Here is a 22,519-nt window from a genome sequence, read left to right as displayed (position 1 = left end):
CGGAACTGTGTTCAGTACCAACGTACCGGTACACTTGGAACTTTGCAGGGTCACCACACGCACAACCAAGCAAACTGAGGTGAAAACCAAAGTTTTTCGCCTTGAAAATCTTAAATTTACTTAAGGAATACCGCATACTTGTTATAAGTAGCATCACTGCTACCCGCACAGTACATGCTTTTGGAAGCATAGGGTGACAATCAAGGTGCCTGCCCCTTCCCGTGCGCACCAATATTGTGCATCGTTCGTGTTTGACGATAGCTGCAAATGTCTGGTATCGATCACTGAACTTGTCGTTCCATGGGAATCTTCAGCACTTTTCCTGTAGATTCCGGCTATGTGAGTGGGATTTCATAAAATTTAGGTGACATACGTGATCTAAACATGACGAAGAGGCTCTAAACACTAACTATGACAAGGTGCGGGTCACTCAACTATTCCGGGCGGTACATCATTATTCGTACACCAACATGCACGCAGCAAATTATCATACACACGCACACGGACATGGCACCAAGTCAATTTTTTATTAATATTTACGAGGATATCTTTTGTCATTATTGTCATTTACCTGGCCGCGGATCACAGCTCAGTGACACATAAATCCTGTGACAATGTACTCTACATGCAGATTTTAGTAGGAATTTCGGTGGCCGTTTGTAACTTTAAGATTGGAAATAAGAGACCGCCTAACTAACTGTTTCTCAGTAGATTTATTCTAAATTCTGTCCACGACGTCACACACAGAAGATGGCAGCATGGAATCGTTACACCTCGCCTCCCTGACCTTGCTGAGCGGCTGATGATGTTTATGTTTCATCCAACTCCAAGCCTTCATCAAAATACACAGATCGTACACAGCGCTGCAGACATGACTCAACCGCCGCCCTGCATCTCGCTCGTGACAGATGAGCAAATATTATTATAGTCAGCCCAATACGTCAGTGAAGGAAGGCTTCTTGTGTCAAGTTCCTACCGCTGTACTTGACTCCATCCAGTGTCTATGGGATCCGGTATCTTGTCACATGCTCCGCACAAAAGTGCACAGAATCGAATGTTCGGCAGGTGGCAGCGGTCTGCCGGGCCGGGTATCAGTGGGTTATATCACTTGCTTAGACAGCCGGCTGCCCAGCAGCTGCACCCACACCCTCACCCAATAAAAAACTCAACACCGCCGTCCTACACCCACACGCACATATACATGTATATACTGTAGGGTAAACAAATCGGTCAATCAGGATCAAGGGGACAACGCACGGCCACGGTGCCATGTGCATAAATGCAGAGAGAGGCCTTGGATGCGGGATCATCCCACCGGTGTTTCATCAACGTGTTTGGGAAGCGGAAATAACGGCCCTGATAGCCACTGCACTGAAAGGTGAAAATTATGTGCCAAACAGACCATTAACTTAGGCCTGCTGTGTGCATGAAAACTTCTGTGGTACCATCCCCTCCTGATCCTGTTTTGTAGGACACTCTCACTGGTCGATCTACCGCGATCTTGGCCGTGACTCTCAACGCAACGCTCGCTGAGAACTGACTTCCTATAGACTAGTCACGATCCGACCTAAACTAAAAGGGCCTGAGTTCTAGAAGGGCAACGTTTACCAACAACCATCTCGTACAGCAACTCCCTGATAATTGATGATCTTGCTTTGCTGACAAGCAATTTGCGGAGATTTGAGAGCTCGAGAGTAAAGTGCTGTCACTGCTTTCACTTACCAGTTTCACATGTCTCGCTTTTTAGCGCGATGTGTTATCGAACTTATTGAAATCTTGTGTGCACACATCAGTGATTACATTCAATTGAGCGAGAAAGTTCAGCAACAGTAAACCCATATTTATATAGAACTAGTGAGTAGTACTGCCGGCCGATTTCATCCTGTCGCCGATTTGTTCTGGGCGAAACTCACAAGAAAGGTAAGACAGTACTGGTAGCCTACGTTTTACCCCACGAAGAAGAAGAGAGAGAGGGAGAGAGAGAGAAAAAAAAGTTGAAGCAGCACAGTGTGCTGTGTATCACTTGCATTCATTTACATTTCTACTAACAAGTTAGAAGTTTGACCGACAAGTATGTCTAATTCCGTGAAAAACTTCTTATTTATAGTAATGACATTTGCTGGGTCAGTTTTTAAAGAAGCGAAAAACTGACCCAGCAAATGTCATTATTATAATTTTAAATGAGTTTTTCGTGGAATATAGACATACTTGTCGGTCAAGTTAGAAGTCTACTTTATGATACATTGTAACTAGTAAACTAGATCTAACGTTTAAGATCTGATATAATTATATACCTGAAATTTGATAATTTGGCAAACTTTTTTTTTGATGGAGATAGAGCTAAATGGATAAATGCACATAGTATGTTAAATGAGTTTTAAATAGTGTAAATCATGCTGTCAATTAAGTCACCAATATTAATTGGCAAATGATCACAATCTCAGACAAGTCCTGTTATCTCGATTTGAGCCATGTTTCATGTCTTACCAGTGACTCCTATGTATGTCACTAAGAGTCTGTGTCTACTGAGCCTTTTTTTTTAAGGTCTATATTCTATGCATGAAATCATATTTCCTTTCCTGAAAGGTAGGCGTAACTGGAATAGGCCATACTTCTCAAATTCACAAGTACTGGTAGTAGATGTATTAACTCTTTATGTGCCATGGTGTAAACCCCCTGTGCGCCACATTATTGTGAGACAGCAACATTGTCATGTTTGGGAAAACATTCTGTTTTTCGAATGTATGTAACTTTTATAGATTGCTGTTACGCTGGACATGAATTGAGCGAATATTGTAGAGAAAATGCCAAGCTTCACTTTGATGTAAACTGTATTCTGACAAATCTATAACTACTTTTCTTTCAAATGACTAAGAGATACATGATTGTAAAGGCATAACTTTTGCAAACCAAAAAGTGACAGAAACCCTGGATTTAAACGCAGAATCCATTAGGGAACACCGCTTGCTGGTCATTCACCTCGTGAAATGCAAGCTATACAGTGCGAGAGGAACGGAATAGTGAGAACCGTTTTCTTTGTACTGTGGCACTTGCTGATTTACTGATTGGTTTAGGCAGTTTTGTTTAGGCGGTTTTGAGCAGAGTACATGCGAAGTTGGCACACTGTCGACTGAGTCGGGCATGGGAACATGGCACATTAAGAGTTAACAAGACAACAGCATATTTCTGAAATCCCACGACCTTCATGTATATATTTATTATGTTATTTTCTCCCCCACTCTTGAATTTATTTATTTATTTATTTATTTGCTTAATTCCACCAAGAATATCAAATTACAAAAAATTGTAATATTGGGTTAAGACAAAAAATCAATGATTGGACAATCATAACAGATAGCTGATAAGAGACTTACCAACATGGTAACATATTTATACATCAGGTGGAAAAGATAGGAGACCTGCTGAGAAGCAATGCTTGTAAATTGCAGAAACTCCTATTTACAAATTTTTATACATGAAACAAATAGCCACCAGGTACACAAGACTGACAATTTCAGCCTGAAAACTCTGTACAATATATACGTACAGTATGCGGAGATGAAATGATAATTGTGGGGGGGGGGGTGCAGCACACTAACGGATGTTAAAAAAGATGTATGTAAACAGAATAAGGGATTGAATAATGGGGAAAATTGAACTTGGACTTGTATGGACACACAGTTACAGGGACAAGAGTAAAGAGGGTGAAATAAAGGCAATGACTTACAAGATATCCAGTGCTTACCTATATTTGATGTAGCTCTGCATTAATCATTAAAAACATTTTTTTTTTTTAAAGCCAGTACAGCAGATTATATTTTAAAACTAGTACATGTATCTAATTGTTCATGGAGATGTCAATTTAACACTCAGTCCTATTTAGAGATTAATACATATTTACAATTTATCTACCTCTTTCAATTTATCTACCTTTCTCACTACAGAACTTCTCCTGTTTGGCTTTTGTTTATGAAGTAAAGGATGAAAAAGGTGCTACTGACCTGTCCACACATCTGTACAGTGGTGCTCACTGTGCTATGTGTCAGCCCAGCAGTATATGTTCAGGCAAATATGAGTCCACTGACCAAATCCATCATTGAGGACTTAGCTGGGCCCCAAGTTGCCTTTTCTGCTGCAGAGCCATCCCTGGATGACGTTTCCCAGACTTGTCTCCTCGATCTTATTCACCTGCTGAGTAGTCCTGATGCACTGGTTCCAGGTCAGTTCGTGTTAATATCATTGGACATTGAAGCATAAATGGCAGAGGATTAGATTATTCAATGCTAAGTTTCAACAGCAACACTTCTACATCATTCAGTAAAAGATTTTGAAGTCAGTTAAAGTGTTACGGTAGCCCTTCAGTTGCATAACCTTCCAATACCACCATTATTCATGTTTTGTTTTTGTTTGTTTTTTTCTTACTTATGTACTTCTTGCTTTACTTATCCAATTGTTTTATGCATTGTGCTAGCTTCAGTCTTGTCTTAAAGGCATAATTTACCATTTGCAGATGAAACAAAAACCCAGCATTAGTGCTTTAAAATAGTTCTAAAATGTGAGTTAGGGATGGAAACAACCAAGTTTTAAAACTTGAATCCATATAATCGATGTTGATTATTGTTAAATACACAAAATGTGAACAATATGATAAGAATGCTTCCAGACTAAACCGTTTACTGTTATGGTCTATTGAGAAAAATACTGATATCTCCTTATATTTTAGGCCTTATTGCAAAAATTTTATATGGTAGGATGTTTTGTGATACAAAAGACTTGTACATGCATCAAGTGTGATACATCTTGAATATTTTAAAAATCACTGCTCCCAAAGGTAAGCTGGACCTTTAAGTGATTTTTTAACCCGTTGAAGACTAGTCCCAAGTCTACTTAGGTGGGCTTTGTGTCAACGGGAAGTATGTGTTTTTTAAATAGCAAAATCAGCTTGTCCTCAATTGGTTAATGTTCTCTCTCTGACACACACACACACACACACACACACAAACACAAATGTATTTTTCATTTGCTCACAGCAGGTATGAATATGTGATTCTAAAATATTGTCAAATCCCACCAAGAGATCAAGCCATACGTTACGAAAGAAGAAAGGAAGGAGATGACGAAAAGATCAAGGGGGAGGAGGAGGAGGGGGAGGATCGAGGCCGAGGATTGAGGGAAAGAGGAAGAAGAGAGAGGGATGATATCTCGACAAAACCTTGTTCGGCAGAGTGATGCCTAACCCTGAGTTCACCTGAATGCCAATCCGCATGATCATAAAATTGGGCAAGATCACAAGATAGAAAAGCTCTTTACACTAAAACCCCTTTCCCGCTGCCCGTCTCGGTGAACCACCGAGAGGTTCCCCGGTGAATTCACCGGGGAACCTCTCGGTGAAAGTTTCAGTGCCGTCGTTTCACACTGCTCTCGGTGAAACTTTCCCCTAGACGGGTTTTCTGCTCGCAACGTGGGTGATCTTATGTACTTGAGTTTGTTGTGTATCTGCGATTTGGTTTTTTCGATCCCATGTTCAGCAAGTTTTCGGAGGAGGGACTCGTACGCGGCAGCGTCAGCCGACGTTCCGCTCAGTTCTTCGTTCACTGCTGCCTCGCTACGTAATTGAAGTAACAGTCTCTCTTCGTCTTTGGTCCACGCTCCAGCCATTTGCAAAATTCCCTCAAATTTCAACAGCACAAAACGTCAACGGATTTCTCCTGTACACTGTAAACCCAGCACTTGACGAGAAAAGCACAAAATACGAACAAATCAAGCAAGAGGCGCACTGTATCAGACTTTACTGGAAGAGTTAAGAGCTAGACACTAGATAGAGGAAGACGAAGAAGGAGGAAGCATCAAATCGATCAAGTACATATGTACACTGTAAAGCTATATCAGCTTTGTATACAGTACACGGCGTGCTTATTACTAGTAAACAATACAATGCACAGCACGATGCAACACAATGCCGTCGCACTGTGAACGCCACATTGCACACGAAACGACATATAGTGTCGGATCGTGTGTATGTTTACAAACACGAATTACTAGTACCCTGTACGTGTGGATTTGGGAGGTCGAGTGCGCGCTAGCTAGCTGAAAACGTGTGCATGACCAGAAACAAAACATGACCTTTGACATAATCTGCATATTTTCCATGGTGTTTCGCCGAGACAACCTTTCACGCTGGGCGCTCTCGTTTCTTGTCCCTGACCCCTTGTAATCTGATACATCACTACAATCTTTAGACACACTTTGTGAACAAGTTCCAGTCACTTCTCCCACTTGATGATGCCATGCTATTGCTGCACACAAAATCTATAAGTCCACAAGAGCTAAAAATTAGAGCCATAAACATAATCTGTCAGTATCGTCAAAGAGGAAACTAAATGGTGAAATAGGGGACCTTATACCAAGTTTCCAAAATTTTGCATCATATATACATGACATTGTAGATCCAGTTAAACTCTTGAGATTTCATAGAAGTCGGACACAGGCCTTTTGAACAAGTCTTGGCCCCTTCTCCCGCTTGATGATTCTATTTTATTGCTGCAAACCAAATTTGAGAACTGCAGGAGCTCAAAATTACAGCCAGTAAACATAATCTGTCAATATTGTTCAAGAGGAAACTAGTGGTGAAAAAGTGGACCTTATGATTATATATGCCAAGTTTCCATAATTTTGCATCATGATACCCACATGTCCATATATGACCTTGAGATCCCATGAAAGTCAGACATGCCATTATGATTTTAGTGCTCCTTTTTATTAGATTACGAAGGATATCTCAAAACAAACATGCTGGGAGCGACACTTGACTTTTCATTTGATACTATTAAGTAAGATTATGGCTCGTAGAATTGTAAACAACTGATGACAGAATTCAGTGACCTTTGTGGAATATATGTACCAATATATCCAGACTAGGAAGATGTGACTGGGTGTCTGAATACTGTGACTGACATATTGTCTTTGTTAGTTTAATTAGATTACAAACCTGATAAATCATGCATTAGTTTAGGATCTGAAGTGAATAGTGACTGTCTTTACCATTGATTAACATATATCAATATATAAACATTAATGTATATCATATAATTTTTTTCTGCTGCCTCTTCTGGATTGCCAGTCCAAAGCAAATGTTTGATTGCTGTCAAGTTTGAAAGCGAAATTTGCATGTTTGTGTTCACTTTAAAAGTGAAATCTTAAGTATGGAGCAAGTCATTAAATCACAATCTGACTTGTGAGATAAAAAATGCTTGGTTTAACAAATAATCAAAATCTCAGTGGAAGGGGGTTGGTAAGAACACTGTGCCTGCCTTGTCAAGAAATGCCTAGTCATTGTGTACTTCATTGTGCAAGACAGTGTTATGCTGGTTGAACACTTTTTTTTAAGTATCTGTATTGACTGCCACTCCAAGCAAGCCTGTTGATGTCCTGCATTTAAAGTCGCAGTGTTTAGGGCACAATGGGTAGTTTTTGGGACGAGGACAAACTAATGGTTGAGCCAACTCATGAGTGGGTCTCACGGGTGCATGGTTCAAAGTCCTGTTTGATGAAATCACTCTGCTATTGTGTATTATTTGATGTTGAATATGAGGAGCTTGGGAGCTGCTTTCATTCTCAAACATTATTTTGAGTACCTTCCCAGACATACATCATGGATAATTTCATTTTGGTTATTCACAGAGACTCATTTAATGATTGCTGCGCCTCTTGCATGTAAAAAATATTGCCATAATAGCAAGCACGTACATGAATCCTCTTTTCAAGAGTGTCCTGTCCTTAATTTTTTTTTGCTCCCACAATTATATATTGTTCGTAAAGGATGTCCTGTAGCACAGCATTAACAGTGTTGCACAGTACAAGCATTCTCAAAATCTGTTAAACATGTATTTTGTAGCAAGGTATTTTGGACCAACAAATGAATGAAAGTTTGTTCAGAAGAAATAAATATTTTAATAGTTGAGTTTTATGGACATAGGAGAGTAAATTTATCACATGGACAACACGTCCCTTAGGCTCTGTTAGTCACATGATCTAGTATTAACTATCACTTCTGTCTTACTTCCAATAAAGATAAAATACAACTGTACCAGCCTTCCTTGACAAAGCACCAATTTAAAATGACAATTATATATCACGCACATAGCAAAAAACAGTTCTCAGCTATTGGCTTCAAAGTCACATTCAATGATCAAACATGATGTAACATGATTAAGGTTTTACCCGGGCCTCATATAAATAGTAATGTTGTATCAATATCCAGGTAGCCAGTGATGAAGTTATGCTTATATATATATATTGATTTGTCTGTATCATCGAAACTTCTTTCGATAAACAATAATGTTTTGAGGGTCCTGCATGTATAACTTGTATTCTTTTCTATAATTTGTTTCAGACTGCTTGAAGACTTTTCTTTTTTCATTTGAATAAATACTTTTATGGAATGTGAGAGCGATTGAAATTTCCTTTTGAGCAGTAAAGAGAGAAAGTAATCTGTTTTTGTCAATTCCTTTGAACAGTTCTGGACTCCTTTGGCAAGCCTGCTGCTGGAATACTTGTGGGCAATCTTGCTTGGCTGGGTCACTTTGATCAGTGCATGGGAGTCTCCCAGCACCGATACTGTCTTGTCCGTATCTCAGCCAACTTGTCGGCAGTGGTCAATGCCACCCTGGTAAGACAGATGATTTCTCCAAACAATTCATTATGTTGTCTAAGTATGTTGGTTGTGTCATACTTTGCATTGATCTTGTGCAAGTGAAATTTGTATGAACTTCATTTTTCTTATTGTGATTTTAACATGTATGTCAATGTTTAGGGGATGTTCAGGAGGTATTCAGATGATCAGAAATGTTCAGATTGTTGTAGGCAGACTTTAATGAAAGGCAATAATACAAGGCAAAAGACCAGTGATAGAAACAGATACTGAAGAGATGACTTGATGGGGTCAAATCTCTCAAAATGTGTCAGACATCTATGGGTACATTCTATCTCAATGACGCTGGCATTTCTCTTTATGAAGCCTCATGTTTGCATGATGCAGGCCAAACAAAAGTGTTAAAAAAAAAAGAAGACTGCTCGCAAATAGGCACTTTTATTTGGTGTTCAATGTCTATAGGGAGGGCCACGATAAATCATATGAAAGAAACTGACAACAATCCAATGTCCGCTTTTACTTTATGAGAATTATGCTGAGTAGAAAAGTACATGTATGCTGTTTATGTACTCGATAATCTAATGAAATCTGTGATGAGTATTATTTTATGTAGGATAGGTAATTGTCTTTTATGTTACCTTTCTGCTATACGTACATATCAATGCCTCAGCATCACTGTAGAAGTCTCTTGATCTGTGCAATTTGTTTGTATGTGTGTGGGTGGGTGTATGAATTATAGCAGCTTTTGTGGGTTTAAAAAGTGCAATTTGTGCAGATCGGCAGATCGAGTACCAAGAGTGGAATTTGATCCAGCAACCCATTAATCTGTCAATCATATCCAATCTTGGGAGATTTGTCAATGCTGTGGTGGCCAGGCAATGGAAGGGTGGCCACAGATGCAGAAACCTCGCAACAGAATCTGTGGCTGATGCGGTTTTCTGTTCATTGCATCTGTTTGTGAAAAAATGAGAGATGAATTACCGAAATAATCCCTGAGTTACTGTATCCAAGGGGTTGAATGGCCACATTTCTGCTTTGGATACAACAGAGTCTGCCTGTGCTCAGTTCTAGAGAATGATTAACTGGCCTTTGTTGATGACCCTTTCATGCAACACAAGCCGCTTTCATAGTTTTCCTTTAAATGAAACACTTGCAATAATGTTGGATACTGGTGAAATAGAGCAATAAATGGCATTATAACCAAGCCAATAAAAATTATTGTTGATGGCTGAAATGGGTTAATCACCTGGTTCAGTGACTCGGAACTGGTTACGATTAATAATGTTTGCGTACAGTATCTTGGTCTTGGAAGACCCTAGCAAAGGACCTCAACTTGCTGTACATCAGAGGGGCGTTTATCAGATTTTTATGCCTCCGCCACGAAGTGGTGCCGGAGGCATTATGTTTTCGGGTTGTCCGTCCGTCCGTACGTACGTCCGTACGTACGTCCGTACGTACCTCCGTACGTACGTCCGTACGTCCGTACGTCCGTCCGCTTTCGTTTACGCGATAACTTGAGTAATATTGACTTGAATTCTACCAAACTTGGTCCAAGTATAAAGTATGATGGGGCAATTAGTTGATTAGATTTTGGGTGAAATCCGCCAAAGGTCAAAGGTCAAAGGTCAAGGTCAAATCATGAAATTGTATCCGTTTACGCGATAACTCAAGACTGGATCGAGCAAATTTTACCAAACTTTGTCGGAGGATGATGTATGATAGGGCAATTACTTGATTAGTTTTTTAGTGAAATCGGACTGAGGTCAAAGGTCAAAGATCAAGGTCAAATCCTGAAATTTATCTGTTTACGTGATAACTCAAAACTGGATGAAGCAGCTTTCACCAAACTTGGTCCAAGGATGATGTATAATGGGACAATTAGTTGAGTAGTTTTTAGTGACATTGGCAAGAGGTCAAAGGTCAAAAGGTCAAGGTCAAATGCTAAAAATATTGCTATTTCCCCCATATGCAATGTCCGCATTTATTTTCTTGAAACTTAGTGTAGACATGTACTACTGCATAGAGATTCTCCAGAGTTTCATGTCATAAGGTCAAAGGTCAAAAGGTCAAAGGTTAGGTGAAAATGTTGTAATATCACTTTTCTCACAAATGGTTCAATGTATCTTCATGGAACTTGGTACATACGCATGTACTGACTGGCAGAGATTATCTAGGGAATTTAGGGGTCATAGGTCAATAGTCATGGGGTCAAAGGTCAAGGTCAACTCCTCAATATTTTACTATTTCCCTCATACACTAGTATATAAAATGCTTGCATTATTAGTTTTCTAATTTAATATATACATGCATTACCTAATGGAGATTCTCCAGGAAATTTCCAGCCAGAATGTCAAAGGTTGCCAAAGGTTATGGGTCAAAGGCCAGGTTTCAATGCCCCCCCCCCCCCCAAAAAAAAAAAAAAAATATATATATATATATATATATATATTTTGTACTGTAATTACACTCTTTCTTCATACCTTGGAAATTACTCAGTGCATAAACTTATAAAAGGGTCTGTCAGAATTCAAGTAAAAATTCTCAATTCCCCAAATATGTGTACCTGCATTCTTTGACAATTATAGCAAACCCAGTTCAAGGAAAGTGAACATTCAAGTCATTTCTGACAAACCTGTCATATTTTTATTTTTTTGCCAGTTATGTGAAACTGTCATGGATCACACATTGTGAAGACATTGTACTATACCCCTATTGGGAGAATCATGCATTATGGCGGAGGCATCAGTCGCCATAGCGACATTTCTAGTTTTTTTTTTCTTTCAAACTCCTTGCATCTGATTGGCTGAGAGCAAATTTGACTGACAAATTTGTCAAACAAAACATTTCTTGGAGTGCTCTCCTCCCCCACACCCAATTATCAGCACTAATGGTAGGGGACCTGTGAAAAAGACTGGGCAGTAATGAAAAAAATGCAATTTAATAGCATTGATTCTTTTTTTTTCTGGTTGAAAAGTGGATACAGTGGAAATTTTTCTTCATGTTAAAATTCTAGTTATGAGCTGTATCTCTCCACCCTCTTTTTTGAATGCCAAGTTTTTAATAATTCTTTTTAAGACACAAACCCCATGAAAATTTAAAAATTAAAAGATGACAACTCTGCCTTTTCATGTTCTAGTGTAGTCAAATTCCCTCATATGTTCATCAGTTGAAAATGAAAAGCATGCATCAATAAATGTTTTACAAGGAACAACCATTCATATTTACGCTGTACTCGGTTGATAAAATGTTATGATTTTAGTATTTGGTTTGAAATGGCATGGCCATTTCTGTTTGTAACTAAGGAATTTTCCTAAATGGATTATAAAAATATGGTTTTCCAATAGGACCTGCCTATACAGTGGGGAGTATGTGTTCCTGAGAGCTGCAGCGGGGTTGATGTCGAAAATGCCTTGGAACTTTTACTTGGTAAGTGATTTTTTTGTTCCGTATTGGCCACAGCTTCCTTATTACATGTCAACTTTTATCTACTAGGGGAAAAGAAATTTTTACGAACAAAAGGAATTAATTTGTGGTATGTAATGAGATTTTGAACCTCTGAGTTAACTATTTTTTATGCCTCCGCCACGAAGTGGTGCCGGAGGCATTATGTTTTTGGGTTGTCCATCCGTCCGTACGTCCGTCCGTACGTCCGCTTTCGTTTACGCGATAACTTGAGTAATATTGACTGGAATTTTACCAAACTTGGTCCAAGTATAAAATATGATGGGGCAATTATTTGATTAGATTTTGGGTGAAATCGGCTAAAGGTCAAAGGTCAAGGTCAAATCATGAAATTGTATCTGTTTACGCGATAACTCAAGACTGGATAGAGCAAATTTCACCAAACTTTGTTGGAGGATGATGTATGATGGGACAATTACTTGATTAGTTTTTCAGTGAAATTGGACAGAGGTCAAAGGTCAAAGATCAAGGTCAAATCCTAAAATTTATCTGTTTACGTGATAACTCAACACTGGATGAAGCAGCTTTCACCAAACTTGGTCCAAGGATGATGTATGATGGGACAATTAGTTGAGTAGATTTTAGTGACATTGGCAAGAGGTCAAAGCTCAAAAGGTCAAGGTCATATACTACAAATGTTGCAATTTCCCCCATATCTATGCAATGCCCAAAGGTATTTTCTTGAAACTTAGTGCGGACATGTACTACTGCGTAAAGATTCTCCAGAGAGAGTTTCATGTCATAAGGTCAAAGGTCAAAAGGTCAAAGGTTAGGTGAAAATGTTGCAATATCACTTTTCTCGCAAATGGTTCAATGTATCTTCGTGGAACTTGGTACATATGCATGTACTGACTGGCAGAGATTATTTAGGGAATTTAGGGGTCATGGGTCAATAGTCAGGTATCAAAGGTCAAGGTTAACTCCTCAAAATGTTACTATTTCCCTCATATACTGTACTAGTATATAATGCAATGCTTGCATTATTAGTTTCAAAACTTAATACATGCATTACCTAATGGAGATTCTCCATGGGAAATTTCCCGCCAGAAGGTCAAAGGTTAAGGGTCAAAGGCCAGACAGGTTTCAATGTGCCCCCCCCCCCAAAAAAAAAAGAAAAGAAAATGTATTTTGTACCGTTATAACACTCTTTCTTCATACCTTGGAAATCACTCAAAGCATAAACTTATAAAAAGGTCTGTCAGAATTCAAGTAAAAATTCTCAATTCCCCAAATATGTATACCTGCACTCTTAGAAAATTAAAGCAAACCCAGTTCAAGACATTTCTGACAAACCTGTCATTTCAATATTTTGCCACTTATGTGAAACTGTTATGGATCACACATTGTGAAGACATTGTACTATACGCCTATTGGGAGAATCATGCATTATGGCGGAGGCATCAGTCGCCATAGCGACATTTCTAGTTTTGGTATGAATGTATGTGTAGTTAATGTTAAACACTTGTTGTACAAGTGTTCAATATGTGTGCTTAAATGAACTTTTTATCACTGTTTGTGCTGTGAATGAACTGAAAAAGCATGGAAATTGAAGTAATATACACTAATGATGTGATAAGACAAGTTAGTGACTGACATTGAAGACTCTTGGGACGTCTGCATCGCCTCACCATTGCAATAGGTGTACCAATCACTCTCTTTGTTTTGAGCTATCAATCAAAGCCTAGTGCATGTTTGTTTGTTTGTTTTTAATGGCAGAACCTTAGCCTGTAGCAGAATTATAGTAACAGGTACTATCACAACCTTGTAAACAGTTTCATACTGTTTCAAAAAGAAAGATTAAACAGATTTTTGCCAGGCAATGCTGACAGAAAATCTTTCCTTCCTATTTCCTTTTCTATCAGTGAACTCACATGACTTCCAGCTGACCTCATTTAGAGATGAACTAGATGTTTGGTAGTGTTTAAAGGGATCATATAGTTTCGGTTGAGGCCTAACTTCTGGTTTCTAAACATTTTTGGATGAGATAATGAGAAACTCTTGTAAAACATGAAAGAGCATGTAATTCCAAGAGGGATTAGACATTTATTTGATGAAAATTGGTTTTGAAATGGCTGAGATACCCAAAACAGAGCAATACTACGTGCCAGCTAGAACATGCGTGGTTTAGTGGAAAAGTTTATGGACAGGGAGCAGTTATGTAATTATTAGTCAAGCAAGATTTTAAGAGTGATCTTTTCTCAATTAAAAGCCTTGAGACTTTAAAGTTATTCATTCCCTGATGTGTGTGTATGTTTGTCTGTCTGTCTGTCCGTCCATCTCTCTGAGAGGGAGGCCTTGTCACTGCACAGTAACGTTCTCCATTGTGCACTTTGACTCGAGGAGCAGAGATGTGTATAGTTGGCAGTGGGTGGCATGGGCAGGTCAAAACTTTTGTGCATTTATTGCCTCTGCAGAAATGCATAAATTTGCGATTGCACTTCTTTTGGCATTACAGAAATGTGTTTCTAACCCTATTAGTCGAAATAGCCTTGCACTTTATAAACTGCCCAAATCTCCCTGAAAGTTTTAAAATTGGCCACAAGTGAGTTGATAAAAACGCACCCTGTATTTAATTCTTTTATGTGCCCAGGCTCTATGCTCCACTTGTAGCTTTTTCATCAGAATTAGATGCAGGAATCCATCCTAACTTTATTGACTGTGTTGAAAAGTTTCCAAGCCCACTCAGGCATATAGCAATCCTTGTACTCAATCCTTAGTCGTAACAGAAGAGCCATAAGTGACTTACATTATGTAGTAGGGATTAAGAGGATTACTCAGGGTAGGGTAGTTGATGTTTATTCATTGATAAGTGGATTTCAGATGTCTGTGACAATATTGGCAAAGAAAGCACTCCACCATGTATGCCTGTCAGTGCATCCTGTGTAAAACATGTTATGGGTCAGTAGCCTTGTCCGTCCAATACTTCTAATCATCTAAAACTATCATAATACCCCACCCAAACATAGTGTGTATGGGAGTATAGATAGGAATCACTCTGAGGTCACATGGACAGGCGGTCAGTCGGTCTGGTCAGTTCAGTGGCCAGTTGGGCAGTTGATTGGTCAGTTGGTGGCAAGACTTATGGCTTGAACTACTCTCTCATTTTTTGAGCAATTGACATAAAATTTGGCATGTGTGACCGCTATCATAGGTAGATGTGCAAGACACCTTTTTCTTCTGTATGGAGTAATGCATTACCATGGTAACGGCAAATTTTTATAAAAATCATGCGAAATGTTGTGGCTCGAACTCCTCTCTCACTTTTAGAGCAGTTGACCTAAAATTTTGCATGTGAGACAGCTATCTTAGGTGGATGTATGGTGATCGTTATCCCATGGTTTTATAAATGTGAATATGGCTGCTAAGTATTTGTGGAGAGATCTTTTTAATGACATGATATGTTCCTAAGATCAGAAAATCCTTTAATTACTGACATACAAAATAATGAAGCACTTAAAATGCAAGTAATGCCACAGTCTTCATACTATACTGTAGGCCTACATGTCAAATATTTTGCAAGGTTTTTACTTTTGCGAATTTCACGGGTCAGTTGCTATTCACGAAATTAAAGACTGGTGAAAATATTGACTCTGATCCCAATATGAATGTGACGTACATTATACACTTCTCCATTTAGTACATGACTCCACAATTGCGAATTTAACCACCTGTAAAATCGTCAGGAAGTGTAGAGAGAAGATCCTCAAGTGCTCCTTTACTGAAGCAGTTACACTGGCTCCCCATCAAAGAGCGTATCGATTTCAAACTAGCCCTTCTTGTCTATAAATGCATGATGAATACTGCTCCTCAATACCTATCCAACCTACTAACCACCCCTACAGCCACCAGATATCAACTCCGGTCTCAAAATGATAAGACAGTCCTACACATCCCACAAGCAAAAACCAATTAAGCTTTCTAACGTACATTTTCATCCTATGCTGGATTTGTTGACTGGAACACTCTACCAAAACAACTCTGCCCAAATATGTGATTCAGAAGAAATGTTGAGAAGGAAACTCAAGACTGAACTATTTCAATTGTAATTATGTTGTTCCTATACTTTGTGAATGTTGGTTGTTGATGTATGTAAAGCGCTTTGATCAGGTCCTGTAAAAGCGCTCAATAAGAAATAGTTATTATTATTAAGTCTCGATTCGCAAAAATTTAGACTCGCTAAATATATGGCATGTACAGTATACCGTAAAGTTCCGTGTATAAGACGCACCCGTGTATAAGACGCACCCCTAATTTCGGACCTAAAATTAAAAAAAAAACAAAAAAAACACGAAAATGTCCACACAAATATTGCGTGTGTCATACATATTATTTCAGCTCAAAATTTCCATAGAATGCAGCATGTATTTGCTCTATTTTTCGTTTCCTTTTATATTTTCTTTTAACGGTATTCATCGGACATCAACAAAATATGGAAGACGCAAAATGCGAGACTTGTCTCGGTACTCACTTGCTATTGTTTCGCCTTTAAATCATGGTACATGTGTCATGCATATCGTACTCATGAGTGTACAGTACGATCTTTGCTGTCATACATAGCAGAGGGTGTCTCGCTTATTGACGCATGTCAGACTGGAAGGTTCATTACGAAAGATAAGAAAAACATCAACAAGTGTAGCAGAGGGATCATACGGCAAGACGTACGGTGCGTACGGTAATTACACTCATGCACATGTTACCAGTAACATGTGTGTCTCTTGTACCATGCTTGTATGCACAGTGCTAGCCTTTTGCAAAAGGCAGCTCGCTATAATTTCAGCACACGCTCACAGAGAGCAATGGACTTGCACACACAGCGCGCAACGGGCAAGCGCGCTTCGATCCGATCGCTGTGTGCACGCGAGTCCATTGCAAAAGCCTCTCTGCAGCTGCTGCCTTTGCCAAAGGCTTGCATGCTAGCTAGCTAGCTAGCTACAGTGTAGCTATGGTATCCTAGCTGGCTTCGCACTCGTGAAATAAAGAGCAAACGAACGACATGGATATGCATGCATGCTTCACACATCGTTCATATTTACGGTGACATAGTGTCGATCCTACTCCGTATTTTACAGCTTTTGTCTATGGCCATATTGATACTAGTGCACATTGATAAGTTTTACGGTATCGGTAATTTAGTAATGATACCTGTACATCGCGTATTCCAGCTACTAGGTTGGCTGTTGGTAGCTTGGTAGACTGACATCGGTAGCATGTACAGCAGTGCTGTTACAGCTCTTGTCTATGGCCAGATTGATACATCGTTACTGCACAAGGCCGATGTAAGTTTATCTCGTATTTGCAGCTTTTGTGTGTGTCCAGATTGAAAGATCGCTCTTTTATCCGCAAGTTTTAGTGATTGCTTACCTTCCAAACGTCGATGGGCATACATGGCCCCAAGTTGGCCTTATAAAATTGGGTGTACATGACAGATTTTTTTTCCGTGATTCGACTGTACCCGTGTATACGACGCACCCCCGATTTTCAACGTTTTCCGACGAAAAAATAGTGCGTCTTATACACGGAACTTTACGGTAAGCTGTTGTTTTCGTGTTGAAAACATAATCTCCTTCCTTGGCAGAGGTTGACATGCACTCACATTCAATGTATGTACACACTCAGATGCCATGAGATGAAGCTTTAATTGTATGCTGCTATGCATTTTATATTTTCTTAGATTATGCAAGCTTTCCACAGTTAAATAGCAGGTATATCAATATATGGTACGTAGTCAAAGCTTAAAATGCAAGTGCACTGTTATATGTCCAATGTGCAGTGTAATAAACCAGACTTGTAAACACTCAACATATATTTGGACAAGGAACACTTAATCTCTGAACCATTATCAAGAGAGTTTAATAATCAAAATGTAAGCACAGCCTGCAATGTATTTCCTGTATCAAAATTGATAAGATTTGCAAACACTGTCTTGTAATGTATTTACTCTGTTAACAGCAAATTTGTGCCTCTCCCTTTTATGACTACTTAACACTTTATTATCAAAATGCCAGAGGAACGACTTCATGAAGCTTTCTATACAAACTGTAAATCCAGCGATGTCAATACACGTCAGAGCAGTGACATCACACCACTCTGTGTCAAAGGTCATTCATTAAACTCTCATATTGAGTTATTATGATTTCCTCTTTTCAGTGTTGTTAAATATTATTTTCATTATTTGTTCGTTTGTTATATGCAGTATCTGTTCAGAACCTGAGGAAAGTGACAGTATGCCATGAAGACAAAACTTGTTGGTCATATTCAGTGACGTGTGCAAAGAGTGCAGCTAGTATATCGGCTGTGTTAAAGCTATAGTCAGTGACACTGGAATTCTCAAGCACTTGTGATGGTTGACTTGCCTAGTGTTTAACTGATCTGGATCCATAAAAAAAATACCATTTCATAGATTCAACTTGCCCAAACTTTGTGTAAAGTGAAATGTTAGTACTCCTTTATCCAGCATTCAAATGAATTAAATTTTGCTCCAACTTCACTTGGCTTTAATGGAGCAAAATCATGCATACAGAAGTGTATTATAAGTTTTTATCAAGAACTGACATACCGGTAAATGAAACATTATTGAATTTCAAAATTCCGCATTTCACTGATATTGGTCAAAATCACATGTATGCAAATGTGTGCACAAATTATATGCAGTAATGATGCTATCGCCTACACAAGTCTCCTTTTGACTTGATACGGATATCTTCATTAAATTTCTATTTTTTAAAGGGAAATGAAAAGAATGATCCGGACATGCAATATTTGCAGCAAATCAATAATATGAGATTGCTTTTTAAAGTGTGTGTGTGTGTGTGTGGGGGGGGGGGGATGTTCTACAGACAATATAGTTTTTAATGACTCTTTTGTATAAACTAATCAGAGACTTGTGCAACAGTGACATTACCTCTTCACTGTAAATTACACTGTACATGTCATTGTGGCCAGCAGTACTGTTTTTCTAAAAACTTGTCAAACTTTTTAATTTCAAAACTTTCGTCATATTCTGTCCCATTGTCGTATAGTCACCTCTACCACTCTTTTAGTTTGATTTCACTCTTATCTTAGACCTACTACACATGGACATTCATCGCTTGTTAATTAATTCGTGCACCTGTTTCTGTCAAAAGCGTCACAAAAACATTTTGAACATGCTTTCCTGCTTGCCTGCTTTGATCCAGTGTTGTCCACCGACAGCCAGCCTGGATAAAAACAAGACGGCGCTTTGAGATATCTAAAAACTACGTGCGCAGAAGATAATAACTCTCTTAGATCAAGAAAAATGCATGTGCAGTTGTAGTGTATATTGCGAAATCATCACTAAAGCAATTTCATTTGCGAAATGCAAGTACTTTACAAGAAAAAGCAAATAATTAAGCAGATTGACTGTGATTTGTAATCTGTTTTTCCCCATTTGTCGCACATTGTTTCAGAGTAAACATGGGCAGTGACAGTAGACGACATGCTTGTCTTGCCATTCAGGGATATTACATGCATGGCCGCAAGTGGCCGCTTCAGTAATTACCAATTTTGCGACGCAAAATTTGTCCTTGTTTCAGGTTTGGTGGTCCCCATCATTGGTGTTTATTCAAAGGCAGTTGAGTCTGAAAAGGCACCTCAGCCGAATATGACTGAAATGAGGGAAACCGGGTTCTTTTGTCAGTGATGATGCACGATTACACAATCGTCATTGTCCAAACGTCTGAATGTACTCATTAAGATGCACAAAAACAGGTGGCGGTGGTGAACATAGGATCAAAGAAAGACCTCCGTTCATTGTCCATATGTGTAGTAGGTCCATGCTCTTATCTACCAGGTATCATGGAGTAGATTTTGTTGTGCCATGTTTTCATGTACTGGTATTTGCGCATATACATAGTAAAACTTGTTTGCTACAGTTTGATGTCTCAGTGGAAATGACTTGCAAATGTAACACCTGGTGGCAATACCACCAAAAATCTCATACTGCCTCAGATTCACTTCCGTGGCAGAGTTGTATACCTATACACTTTGTAAACCCTGGTTATTTCCCCATGCAGCTGTGACTATACTACATGTATGTGCACTATTTCTTCATGTAGTGATATGTTCATGAACAGATTGCAGTGCTTTAAACTTGAAAAGAAAAAAGTTTTGATGAAATACCAAATCATTGTTCAATGAAGGTGACTTCAATCAAACATTCATTTAAATATCTATATATAGCCTGACATTTTAACCGATGGAAAACAACTTTAGGACTTATATTTGATTTTGTAAATAACAACATATATTGCAAAAACGGTGGTAAATAATTTGATATTTGTCACAGTTAATGATGCTCACAAATACTCGGACCTGGTTAATATAATCAGGGCCCCGTTGCAAGAAAGTTGCAATCAATTGCAAATAATTGCTAATTTTGAAATAACCATTCTGATTGGCTCAGGGTCTGCCCTATTAAGAAGACCTGCATGCAACAATGATTTTGATTGGCCAGTGACAATCAGTTGCAAGTTGCATTTAAACGCAAAGTTTCTAGCAACGGGGCCCAGAAGTTTGACTCTTAGGTCTGCCTACTTACCACACATGCAGTTGTGCTATAACAATGAGCTGAACTCATTATCAAAGTGCAAAGAGTAGCTATGCCTCCAAACATCAGTAGATCTTTGATCAAGTCCAGGTTACATATGGTAGGGGGACTCGTAGGATAGTTTTTAGCTACGATATGTCGTGGGGCATTTTGCTTTTGACATTGTACCTATTTCAACGTTCACTTTATTCGCGAAGTACATGCGAGTCCAAGTTTACAAATTAGTCCACGATCAGGAGCCCATTTCATAAAACTTGTCATCAGTGACAAGTTGTCATAGATGTGACAAGCTACTGAAATCCTTACATCTGATCGGCTGAGAGCAAATTTGTCATAGAAACGTGGCAGTTGTCACTGATGACAAGTTTTATGAAATGGTCCCCAGGTTATTTAAAGTGTACAAGTATCATGTGAAGATGACATCCTTGAGTGAGGCACATAAAAAGCAGCTTATACTAGTGCTAGTCATATGGTGTCAAACACATTATGTGTGGTCCATATAACACATATTTACACATTACCAAAAGTCATGCAACTGTCACAAGAGCATTACATAATGCTTTTGCGAGGAGGTTTACTATGCATTTAATTTCAAGTGAAATTTTAAACTCCAGATTCCATCACTTTTATTACTCCATGATGTCCAAAAGTCTTGGTTGTACATGTATGTGGCTCAAATATGTTATGTGACATATACACGTCAGCATGAGAAACTGGGGTTCATAGCCAAACATGAGCCTCTGGAAAACAACAGGAAGGCTGTGTTACCTTGGCTTTCCATGATTCTGTGGTAGCCTGCGCATGATCGTTTTTGTTTGGTTTTGCCAGGAATCAGCTTATCTGACTCATGGTAGAAAACTATTTACTCAAGGATGCAAGATAAATGAATGGCAAACCTGTATCCGTCAGACATTGGACGCACCCTTTAACATACGCGTAGAGGGTCAATAAAACTGGGTTACAGTGATAGTATGCCTCGCTACCTTACATTTACCATGGAAACAGTTTGCTTTTTGCTTTTTTAATCAATGTTGATATGTACATCTTTACTTTTGTCAATATTAACATTTTACCTCTATTCACAATGCTGTATTATCAACTGTATATGTACTGAATCCTTTGACCTTATAATGTTCCTTGTTTTCTTTCATGTTGACAATGAAATTATAGCGATTTTCTCAGGACTTTGTTTACCTTTGATGTTTTAATCTTCAATATTTGATAACATATTCTAAATTCATACATTCACTGCTGACATTCGTGTACCATATTGGTTCTGTCTTTTTCTGTTTGCATACTGTCTGCACATCATTGATGGCACATGTCTGTATGTCCATATTCTTAAGTCGATTTTCATTTGATGTTGGCGTGAGCACCTTTAAGACTGCAGCCATACAATGTTTGGCTGTCTTTTGAAAAAATCTTCAGCAATATCCATCAACAGATCAACCCCTTCTCTTAAAAAAAAATAATGATAAGTAGATGTAAAGTAAGATAAAAATATATGGGTTTTGTGGGAGCATATTATTCCAGCAGCATTTCATGTGTTTATTAACCCCTTCCATTACACAGGATATTTGAATGTATCTTGGCTCACGCTGGAGACAGTAAGGGGGTCCTCGGTTGATTGTGTAAACAAACCGGATGCTGACTTCAATGGAGGCTTCATCTCCGTGTGGTGAGAGTTCTCTTGATGCACATTCATTATCACTTTGAGTGTTACATAGGGCTTTTGTTTGCATATTTACATGTAACACAGTAATACCTCAAGGTTTTAGGGGATTATCTTTGTGGTCTCGTTCACAGGGTGGTCACTGATAGTGAGCAACACGATATTCAAT

General features: G+C 38.7%; 2 protein-coding genes across 2 annotated transcripts in view; one reads left to right on the top strand and one right to left on the bottom strand.

The window, feature by feature from the left end:
* The window catches only part of LOC139728921 (nose resistant to fluoxetine protein 6-like), a 36,392-nt gene extending 35,221 nt beyond the window's left edge, over nt 1-1,171 (bottom strand). The window contains exon 1 of the mRNA XM_071639849.1: nt 572-1,171. The gene's annotated coding sequence lies outside the window, so the exon portion shown is untranslated. The remainder of the gene's footprint in view (nt 1-571) is intronic.
* On the top strand, nt 971-22,500 carry LOC139728920 (O-acyltransferase like protein-like). The gene is made up of 5 exons (XM_071639848.1): nt 971-1,920; nt 3,945-4,219; nt 8,517-8,668; nt 11,995-12,076; nt 22,251-22,500. Exons 2-5 carry the CDS (start codon nt 3,982-3,984, stop codon nt 22,358-22,360), a joined length of 582 nt encoding a protein of 193 aa, XP_071495949.1. The 5' UTR covers nt 971-1,920; nt 3,945-3,981; the 3' UTR covers nt 22,361-22,500.
* The last annotated feature ends 19 nt before the right edge of the window (nt 22,501-22,519 follow it).

Source organism: Diadema antillarum, unplaced genomic scaffold (genome assembly GCF_040938485.1).
Source record: "Diadema antillarum isolate AM-2024a unplaced genomic scaffold, OU_Dant_1.0 seq00000205_RagTag, whole genome shotgun sequence".
Classification (NCBI taxonomy): Eukaryota; Metazoa; Echinodermata; class Echinoidea; order Diadematoida; family Diadematidae; genus Diadema; species Diadema antillarum.
This window is presented reverse-complemented; position numbering and strand designations above follow the sequence as displayed.